General features: G+C 58.6%; 1 protein-coding gene across 1 annotated transcript; it reads left to right on the plus strand.

Moving 5' to 3' along the window:
- Positions 1–1,774: 1,774 nt before the first annotated feature.
- On the plus strand, positions 1,775–10,495 carry ACD (ACD shelterin complex subunit and telomerase recruitment factor; the record flags this gene model as incomplete). The annotated part of the gene is made up of 14 exons (XM_082489646.1): positions 1,775–1,878; positions 3,081–3,210; positions 4,059–4,183; positions 4,715–4,805; positions 5,375–5,454; positions 5,651–5,695; positions 6,278–6,312; positions 6,986–7,149; positions 7,343–7,430; positions 7,562–7,642; positions 8,215–8,313; positions 8,564–9,264; positions 9,661–9,737; positions 9,908–10,495. 14 exons carry the CDS (start codon positions 1,775–1,777, stop codon positions 9,969–9,971), a joined length of 1,884 nt encoding a protein of 627 aa, XP_082345772.1. The 3' UTR covers positions 9,972–10,495.
- Positions 10,496–10,719: the final 224 nt, after the last annotated feature.

Here is a 10,719-nt window from a genome sequence, read left to right on the forward strand (position 1 = left end):
ACCTGAGCCGCTCAGTTTTCCGGGCCAGCATTACCCCTGTCCCGCACCAAGATGTCCCCTCCCACTGCCACCCTCCCTCATGGGACACCAGGCTCCTGTCCCTCCCCTCGCCCAAGGTCAGGCAGGCAAAGGTGAACTTGCTGACCCTACGCAGCGCAGTTTGTTGGCCTTAATTTGTGCAACGCCAAAGCCAGGGTCAGGGATGGAGCATCTGGGACAGGCAAGTGTCCCTTGGCCACCACAATGGCCAGGAATACCTAGAAACCCTCCAGGACCAGTTGGAAACCCTCCAGAGCTGCCCAGAGGAACCCCTTCCTGAGGGTCTGCTCTAACAACAGCTATGGATTTAAGTTGGAAGTATGGTAGAAGGATAAAATTCAGTTTTGGGTATAACTGCGGTATGGCTGGGAATCAGGACTGCATCCGGACACACACCCAGCACACAACGGACATCCAATCCCAGGGTGGTCCGGGTACTGCCCGGCTCATTCAGTAGTGGTGAGGCACCGGACCAACCCTCATGGAGGCGATGGACTGAACTCCAAGGAAAACCTTTGACTGGTGGATACAAGGAGCTTTGGGACAGGACTGAAGATCTTCCAGGAGCTCCTGCTGCACCTAAAGTCATTGGAGAAGCACCACCTGCATGTCTCCATGGGCTGGTGTACACCACGCGGGGAGGATCGGGGCATCCCACGGCCTCCCCGGGTGGATCCTGCCGCAGCGTCGCCCAAACTGTGCACCGGTAGTTTGTAATAGCAGAAGATGCCCATTAGATAGTTCAGAGATGTTTTGTAGGTAGTTTAAGATAATTAATAACCACAGATCAGGCAGGTGATTGTGCAGGACCGGGTGAGTGTCAGCTTGGGGAGTCTCACCTGCTCCAGCTGGAGATGCTGCCACAAGGACCTTTGCAACTGGACAGTGACCAGCCGTCCTGCTGAAGGGATTTGATCCTCCGCGCCTGCGCTACCTAATGCAAAGATCCCAATAAATTTTCCTGCTTCGCTTGCCAGATTTGAGCAGGTAAGTGGCTTTAACGCCTTCAGAGGAGGCAAAGCGTGCGCAAGCCCGTTGTGGAAGGATGCTTCTTCCCGTGGGCCACCACCCAGGGAGAACCCAGGACTGCTTAGGGCTGTTGGAGCCAAAACCAAGGGAAACCCTGTGAAAACAAGGTAGTGCTTCAGTGATGGTGTGTCATCAGGTGTGATCCACTGAACGGGAAGCGGTAAGAGAAAGTTGATCAATGAGGAAAAGTGTGTGTGTGTGTCTGAGAAAAGCCTGGAGGAGAGCGGGGAGCCTGGTGTGGATGGGGATGGGGAAGGGGATGGGGATGCAGATGACGTTGGGGCTGAGGCTGCGGATGGGGATGAAGCTGGGGATGCAGATGGGATGGGGCTGGGGTTAGGGATGCAGAAGGGGATGCAGATGGGATGGGGCTGCGGTTGGGGATGCGGATGGGGATGCAGATAGGAATGGGGCTAGGAAGGGGGCTGTGGATGCGGATGGGGTTGGGGTTGTCGATGCAGATGAGAATGGGGATGTGGATGCAGATACGGATAGGGTTCGGAATGGGGCTGGGAATGGGGCTAGGGATGCAGATAGGAATGGGGCTGGGAAGGGGGCTGGGGATGCGGATGGGGCTGTCGACGCAGACGGTGTTACGAAGGGGGCCGGGCGGGCTCCGCCAGCCGCTCCGCCCCGGATCCCCGGCAGCCCGGGCCCGTTTCCTCTTCCTGGGTCGCGGCCCCGTCTCGCCTGGCTGCCCGGGCCCATGGCGGTGGCGGCGGCGGCCGCTTGTCACGGCGGGGCGGGCGTCGGGGAGCAGCGGGGCCGGAGGGAGCAGGCGGCAGGGCGGCGGCAGGCGCTAGGACCCAGGTGAGGCGGTTTGGGACGGCAGCTCTGCCTGCCCCCCACCCCGCCTGTCCCCAAACCCCACTGTCCCCCACCCCATCTGTCCCCCACCCTGCCTGTCCCCAAACCCCACTGTCCCCCACCCCGCCTGTCCCCAAACCCCACTGTCCCCCACCCCATCTGTCCCCCACCCTGCCTGTCCCCAAACCTTGACTATCCCCAAACCCCAGCTTGTCCCCAACCCGTCCCCAACCCCTGTCACCCACCCGTGCCTGTCCCTAAATCTTTCTGTCCTCCACCCCTGCCTGACCACAACCCCATCTGTCCCCAAACCTGACTGTCCCCAACCCTGCCTGTCCCCAAACCTTCCTGTTCCCAACCCCATCCGTCCCCAACCCTGACTGTCCCCAAACCTTACCTGTCCCCCACCCCTGCCTGTGCCAAAACCTTCCTGTCCCCAACCCCAGCCTGTCTCCGACCCTGTCCCCCACCCCTGCCTGTCCCCAAACCTTCCTGTCCCCAACCCCAGCTTCTCCCCACCCCTGCCTGTCCCCAACCCCTGCCTGTTCCAAATCACAGCTTGTCCCCAACCCCTGCCTGTCCCCAAACCTTCCTGTCCTCCACCTCTGCCTGTCCCCAAACCTTCCTGTCCTCCACCTCTGCCTGTCCCCAAACCTTCCTGTCCCCAACCCCAGCTTCTCCCCACCCCTGCCTGTCCCCAATCCCAGCTTGTCCCCAACCCCTGCCGGTCCCCCACTCCTGCCTGTCCCCAACCCCAGCTTCTCCCCCACCCCTGCCGTCCCCAACCCCACTGCACGGCCCTTATCCGGCAAAGAGATCCCTTCTCCCTTTTGCAGGGAAGAGAGTGATGGTTAAGTCCTGGCCACAGGGAAATAATTGTTGGGGGATAATAAACAACATGGGAAGAGATTAAAAAAAAAATAAAATAAAATGTCCTGAACTGGGTTGCAAAAGGCCTGTCCCAGTCCGCACGCAGCTCCGGAGCCTACTGCTGGCCCCGGCACCAGTGGGATGCTGGAGGACATGCCTGTCCCCGCCAGCACGTCTTCCTCGGCACGGCTCCTTTGGGATGGATGTCCCGGCAGGGAAGCGAGTGGATGCGGGCTGGGCTGTGGCCGTGTTTGGGATGTAAAACCGTTCCTGGGATGCTGGAGCGTTGCTACATCCCACGCTTACGGTTTGGTGCCTCATCTCTTCTCCCGTAGGTTCGTGTATGAAGACAAGAACATGTCTTCTCCTAAAGTCTATGTCCTTCAGCCTTGGATCACCAACCTCTTGCTGAATTATGAGCAGCTGGATGCCAGTGAGAATCTCCTGGCCGGGCAGGTCCTGCGGGTAGGTACCGAGGGGGACTGTCCTAAAGTGCTCCAACAGCCTGTGAAATCCAAATTCCTGGAAGCGTTCAGCAGTTCCCAATTCAGTGGGAATTCACCTTTCCTCCTCAAAGTCCCCGATTCTTTTTTTGTTGTTGTTGTGGTCGTTTTTGAGGTGGACAAACTTTGTTTTGCCCATTTCTGGTGGCCTTGGACATGCCTTTTCACGTCCCTCTTTGTGCCTCGCGTCCCAGCGTCACCAATCAGGTGAACGACGTATGTTACCAAACCACAGGTGTGGTACGGGAGAAGCCCAGGGCTGTAGGGATGGGGGCAGCTCCCTGCTCAGACCAGGCAGGTACGAGACTTGGAGGAGCAGTTTATCCCTTCCCTCGGGGATTGTTTTCACCCAGCATGGACGTGGCTCAGGGTTGCTGCAGCAGGAACTTCATTCAAAAGAAGGGAACGGCCGTAGTAATCCTGCTGCTCTCATCTCCCTCTGCTTTGCAGAGGAGCACATGTCCCAGTTCTGCCCAGACCCTTTTTGCCTCAATTCCTGCTGCTGGTTTGGGTGTAAAAAATGTTTGGTTGTGGCTCCTCTCCCACCTTGCCTTTGATTGCTCTCTCGCACAACGTGGCGCGTCCCTTATTCCATCTTGGTGTGGAGCCTGCTTGGTCCAACCAGGAGGCAGGAGCGCGTACTGGACCACCCCTTGGCCACGGGGTAAGCGTTACCGTCTGGCTTCACGGTGAATGGTGACCTTCTCTTAGAAGAGTCCAGCTTCTCCGCCAGACCTGGTGTCCTGTCCTTGTTCAGGGGGAAGTCTGTAAGTGAGATTTATTTTCCGCTCCTCCCCCATCTCTTGATAGGTTTTGAATGACTCAACCGCTCCAGCCCAACCTGAGGTTCCCCAAGATGCCGTCCTACAGGTCTCAGATGGCTCCTACTACATCCGCGTGGTCATTACGTCCGAAGCTCTGGAGGCGGAAGAAAAGTGGGTTCCACTGTGACTCGGCTGTGGCCGGGACAGCGGTTCTCCACAGCTGCTAGTGGGGCTCCTGCCTGGTCTTGTTTCAGGTGGTGTTAAGCTAAAGCAACCACAGGGTGGGAAATCTGTGTGAAAAACCTCTAAGAGAAGGAAACCAGAATGCCGGTGCTCTGGTTTTGGCTGGGTAGGATGGGTAGGGGTCGACGGCAGAAGGTACGATGCTGTGCAGACGCGATTAGAAAGGACTTTGCGAAAGGAACCAGAGCATTAACTGTGGGAGCCTGGGCTGCTCCTTCAGTGCTTTCCTCAGTTTCCCCATTTGGACTCCCCCAGACTGGTGGTGTGCTGGTAGCAGAGCCAGCAGGGAATAACTTGCAGGAACGAGGAGGCCTCAGTCCCTGACGCTCGTGCTGAGACGCGTGCCCGCACACCCCGCGGTGGTTGGCGGAGCTGTTGGGGGAAGCCCCACCACGTGTCTGAGTGGTCCGACTCCGTTCTTCATCTCTCCAAGAGGTTCCCGCTCTGCTCTTTTTCTAGCGCCCACATGCAGCTCCGGCTTTCCAGCCTTATTTGCAGAATTATCGTCTTGCAGAAGTACACGGTGTGTTTCCGGGAGGAGGCCAGGCTGGTAAGTGCTCTGATGAGAAGAACCAACTCGTTCCTTGACCTTGTCTTGCTTCCTTCATACTTCCCTGCTTTGAGCTGCTCCCAGGAGCTCCCAGGAGCTGGAGGCAGATGAAGGGTGGCCTTTCTTCTCTCTTCTTCACCTGCAGCTCCTCGGAGGGTCTGTTACGGTGACGATGGCTTGGCCTGGGCGCTGGGGCAGGGGTTGACATGAGCCTTCCATGGAGATGTGGTGCATCTCCCCCAGGGCCACCCAACTGTTACCTCCTGCTGCAGGGAGACCTGTGTGGACAACTGGTGGCAGAGCTGCCTGCTGTCCCCTTGCGGGGGTTCAGGAGTGTCCCTGGGGTCTGGGCCAGGCCTGTGGCTCTTGAAGAGCCATCAGCTGATGCAGGACGTTACAAACCCCACGTCGAAGGGAGTTGTCCTTTGGGGGGGGGGGGTGTTCCTCACTTTGGTTGGAGGGTTGGTGGCAGAGCTGGGGTGGGCGTGTGGGTGCTCGCTGGCCCCGGGGGAGATGGAAACGGAGGTGGGACTGCAGAAGTGCCTTACGGGCTCCGTTTTCCCCCGCAGGAGGACTGCGAGTTTTACCTCACGGCCCAGCGGTTCATCGTCCTGCCCATGGAGAGGCAGAGGTTGGAGTCATCTGACGGGTACGGCCCACAGGGGGGTTTTGGCTCTGCGGGGGGCTTCTTCATCTCCCCAGAGATGAAGACCCTGGGAGTCCTGGAGTGAGCTGGTCGTGGTGGAGACTTTTTGCTCTTTGAAAGAGGAATTGTCTCCATCGCGAGCTGTGAAGGAAGGCGGAGATGCGGAGGGACTCGGTAACCGGCTTATCTCTTGCTGCAGGAACCAGGAGCCCTCTGTGCTGCAGAAGATCAAGGAGCTCTGGCTGTGAGTATGGGACTGGCCGTTACTGGGAACGTACCCAGACACCGTGATGAGAGCGCGCGGGGTCTGAGTGGGGCTGGAGAAGGCTGGCGAGGGCAGGCACACCTTACGGCAGCTCCTGGTTAACCTGGGGGACTCCCTGGCCCAGCACCTGACACAGCTGAGTAGACCATGCAAAGTGAGATCCTGGTGACACAGAGGGATCTCCAACCCAGTCTCTTCCTCTGGGCTGGCGGAACTGGGAGGAAACACCCGTGGGGAACCTGCTTCTTCCAGCTGCGGGCACCACGGCCGGGTGGGTGAGCACTGCACAGCTCATTCTTCAAACTTCACACCCCAACTCTGGAGATCCTCAGGGATCTCCATCAGTCCATCTCTGGGAACAGGGCTCCCTGATGGGTATTCCCGGGATACCGAGCAGAGGCTGGTGGCCAGATCCAGCACCCAGCGGGGAATCCGCTACTTCCACAAGCTGCTTCTTCCCAAGCCATCGCGCTCAATTTGCGCCCAAGCGCTTGCAAAGGGCTGCTGGTCTGCACGTGCCTCGTCCCTAACCTAGCTTTGTCTTCTCCTTGGTCACTGCAGGAGGAGTCTTGCGCTGAAGAACGCTCCCAGCTCAGGTAAAGGGTTTTGGGGAGCACACGATGCTCTGGCTGGCTGGTGGGGCTCCTGGCTCTCCTCAGCTTGGTCTGTGGTAGGCGGAGGTAGCACAAACCTGACCATCACGTTGCTGATGGTGGTGACAGCTAAAACAGCGTGAGCCATTGCACACCCGTGCTCAACGCTGCTGCTCCAGGACCTGTGTGGAGAAAGGAAAGATAGTTTCTAGAAGCAGAGGAAAGGCAGAATTTTATGTGTTCCATAGAATGATTTAGGTTGGAAGGGACCTTAAAGTTCATCCAGTCCCACCCCCCTGCCCTGGGCAGGGACACCTCCCACCAGCCCAGGTTGCTCCAAGCCCCGTCCAACCTGGCCTTGAACACCTCCAGGGATGGGGCAGCCACAGCTTCTCGGGGCAACCTGCGCCAGGGGCTCACCACCCTCGGAGTGAAGAATTTCTTCCTAATATTTCATCTAAATCTCCCCTCTTCCAGTTTAAAGCCATTTCCCCTCGTCCTATCACTACTCCTCGGCTTTCATGTAGGCCCTCTTCAGATACTGGAAAGCTGCTATAAGGTCTTCACAGGTTTCAGTGCACGTGACAAGTCATGAAGCAGAGTAAAAGCATTTGCAAGTGAGGCTTTCCTGAATGACTGTGTCTTCTCCACTGACGTTCATGTGTTCTTGCTCCAGAGCCATCCATCTCTCAGCTGATCGATGCCATGGGACAGGACCAGCTGGAGGTTTTGAAGGAAAATGCCGAGGAATGCTTGGATTTACGGATGTCCAAGGAGACCCTAGCGACGGTGAAGGACGAGGTTCCTGTTACCCAGTGGGAGGCAGAGCGCAAGAAAGAGGTCAGTCCGGCTGCTGTGACAGCTCGTGGTGGGGACCTTGCTCCAGAGGGGTGGGAGAAGGAAGGAGAAGGGCGGTGGGCAGAGCTGGAGGTTTGCTGGGGAGAGAGATGGCGTTCAGCTGCCAGCTATGGGTGGGCTCCTGCGTCTCGGGTGGGACTGCCCAATGAAAACCACGTAATGTGGCTCATTTCAGCAGGGTGAGGACATCTTCATGGTCCCAGCCAACATCCTGGTGATCCCTCCCGAGGAGGAGACAGTCGCTTGCGATGCTTCCAAGGCAGGTCAGTGCAGTGGCTTCATCTGCAGTCCCAGACGTGAGGAATAAGGTTCTCCCTGGGATGGGGAGAAAACTTTCTCTGCTCTGGCTGTGCACCGTGCTGGGATGGGACCAGCAGTGCCCTTTTCGTTGCAGACACGTGCGAAGCAACTCCAGGGAAAAGCGGTGATGAGATGATGGTGCCAGGTGACCCAAGTGTCATATCCCAAGCCAGCCGTGAGTAGTGGGACCTCCAGATCCCATCCAGCCCCATAGTAGTTTCCTCAGAAGTTGGCTCAGCCCATCTCCTTGGATTGAGCAGAGGAGGTACCAGCATGGCCAGGTCTTTGGGAGACCCCATAAGCAGGGAATGGTCCCATTCCTGCAGTCTCCTGAAGCTGAGCAGCTTCGGTTCGTTGCGCTGGGAGTTATTTTGTCCCTTTGATGCCATCACAGAGCCCGAGTCACCTGCCAGGCTTGTGTCACCTCAGTGGGCTTGGTGTCACCAAGCTTTGCTGCAGAAGTACCACGTAGTGGAGGAGATGAAGGGAACTGCTCTCCTGGACAGTGCAGGGTTGTCGGAGAAGGTCTTCCTCCCACCTGCCTGCCACAGGGCCGGCTGAGGTCGTGGAAGGAGTTTGGCTGAAGTACACCCCAGTTTTGGTTGGAGGGGGCTCTCGGAGCTCCCCTCAAGTGCTGTCTCTGTCCAAGACCCCATGCGCGTATCCACTGCAGGGTTGGGAGTGGGCAACCATTTTCTTTGCTAAAAATCAACCCACCCACCCCCCCCCCCGACTCGATCGTTGCAGCCATCGAGTCAACAGCCTTGTCGGAGAGCTCGGAGGGATCCCTGGACAACCCCTGGAACCAGCTTCCCCCAATATCTTTGACCCTGAACTCTTCGGATGGTGAGTGCCCATCCCCCTGGGCGTCCCGCCTGCCTCGCCGGCAGGACACAACCCCCTCTCCTCTCAGTGGGTGACCGTGTAGCTCCTCCTGGATACCGGGCTTGCTTTTCCCCTGGCCAAAAAAAAAATAGTGCTGTAGCGTTCCCAACATCGTTCCAGCTCCGATGTTCTCCTGCCCAACCCAACGTGCTAGGGCGGGTCCCACCACTTGGCCCCCTGCCCATGCTGACCGTGCATTTTCTCTTACCAGAGAAGACCTTTCAACATGAGGTTCCGCCAAAGACCCAGCAAGACGTGGCTGCTGACAGCAACACCCCGGACTTACTGGAACAGTGTAGCCAGGACTCTCCGGAGCGTTTGGTGCAGGGAGAGCCGGTGCAGACCTCCTCTCCCTCCCTGCTCTGCTCCTACAGCCACATCGGTGAGGTGGAGACCACCGCCGCCCAGACGACGTCAGCTGTGGAGGCAACCCGCGATGGCCCCTGCGCCGCTCGAAGCCCGGAGGTAGCGGGGGGCTCTGAAGCCACCCTGCCAGCTTTTTCTCCGGTGTTTTCCATCGCACCCAGCAGCCGCTCGCAATGCCTGCCTGAAGGGACTCCTCACAGGGAGCAGGCGGACTCCAGCGGCACAGCTTCACCTCCAGCTACGTTGAAGCGCGGCCCGGCTCGTGCCAGGAGCCGGGGAGGAGGTGCTGCGGGTGCCAAGAGGAAGCTGCTGGCAGGAGATGACCACGCGCCGCCGGCCCTCGGTGGGCAGCAGCATCCCCGAGGTGCCCCGTGGGGAAGGGAGAGAGACACGGGCAGGAGGCCGGAGCTCCCGAGCACACGGCGCGCCAAGAAGAGCCGAAAGGAGGAGACGGGGCTGCAGTGTGGAAAGGCGCTCGAGGAGGAGCAAGCATCCCCAGCGAGCGGCCCCAGCTCCAGGCCGGAGCAGCGCAGAGCTCTGCAGCCGGTAAAGATGAAGCAACTGGTGGGGTCCCCTAAGGGGTGGTCCCCAGGGAGGTTCTCTGTGTCCTCCCCCCATTGCTGGTGTCCCTCCCCAAGGCCTTTTCTCACCTGGCTGGTGGGGATGGGCAGTTGAAGACAGGTATCAATGTAGATGGTGGCCCCAACCCTCCCAAAGGAGGATCCGGGGTACTGGGTGAAGATGTCATTGAGCCCAGCACCTCGTTGGGTGGGAACCAACAGCTGCTGGAACATCTTCCAGCTCTTTGTGTCAAATACAGATTGGAAGAGCAGGAAACGATTGAGGGAAAGACCCCAGAGTTTTCCTTGGTGTGTCGGGGTCTGGGGCTGCGTGGTGGGGCCGTGCTGTGGGTTTTGCTCACCCTCCCTTTCGCTTCTGCAGTACGTGAAGGAGAAGCCGGTCCAGTACAGATACGAGGCGCCGAGCCCCGAGCTCTGCGAGCGGATAAGATCCGTCAGGTCAGTGCAGCCATGGCCTCTTAGGGCTGGCTCTTGTCCCCTCCCCTCCCCGTGGTGGCCGCATGGCACGTGTCCCCAAGCTCTGCCTTACCCCTGGTCACTGGGCTACCCCGCCGCGTGGCGGCGTGTCCCCAGCCCGGTCCCTTCTCACCCCCACTCTGGTTTCGCAGGATCTCGAAGGCGATGCTGAAGTGGGCATGTTGGATACTCACGGACAGGGAGGGGAACTCCTGAGCCCGGCCGGGCCTTCGTTTCTCCACCAGTTCAGCAAAAAACGATTTAGAGCTGCCTGGGCAGAGCAGTTGAGGGGGGAGGGGAATGGGGACGGGGACATCAGGACCCCTATCCCCAAGGGGACCGCTGAGTGGGTTGGCCTGGCTGCAGAGACCCTGGCTCCAGAGACGTTGGGGACATGACCTGGTCGAGGCCAGCACCTTCAGCACTGAGAGAGGGGGGGGGGAAAGCACCCGGTCAGGAATGCCCGTGCGTGGTGAGCCGGCATCCCTCTCCCACCTCTCCATCCTTTCCAAACGCCCCAGCCCCGGCGAGCGGGGACCGGAGGTGACCCGGTGCCACCGTAGCAGGAGGAGGCGGCAGCAGCAGCGATGGCAAAAAAGCTCCGCAACCTGATCCCCGCTCCGAAGGCAGCACAGGAGTTTGGAGGTTTTATTGATTAGGTTTTAGGTAGGGTCCCGCACTGTTTGTTAGAAAAAATATCCCGCAGGGTTATGCTGTAGAAATTAAAAATAAAAATTGTATATTTTTTAAATTACACAGCTCTTGTGTTAAAAAAAAAAAAAGGGGGAGGGGGCAGGAAAGGGAAAAAAAAAACCAAACAAACAAAAAACCAAAAAAAGCATGTTGCTGCTTTGTCGTAAACATCCGTGTAAGGAATGCATTTGGTCCAGAGCAGAGGTCGACACGGGAGAAAGCCGCTGGGGTAACGCTGGTGCCGTCGGGAGAGCTGCGGGGATGGCGCGGC

The sequence above is a fragment of the Vanellus vanellus genome (genome assembly GCF_965231255.1).
Source record: "Vanellus vanellus genome assembly, chromosome: 12".
Taxonomy (NCBI): domain Eukaryota; kingdom Metazoa; phylum Chordata; class Aves; order Charadriiformes; family Charadriidae; genus Vanellus; species Vanellus vanellus.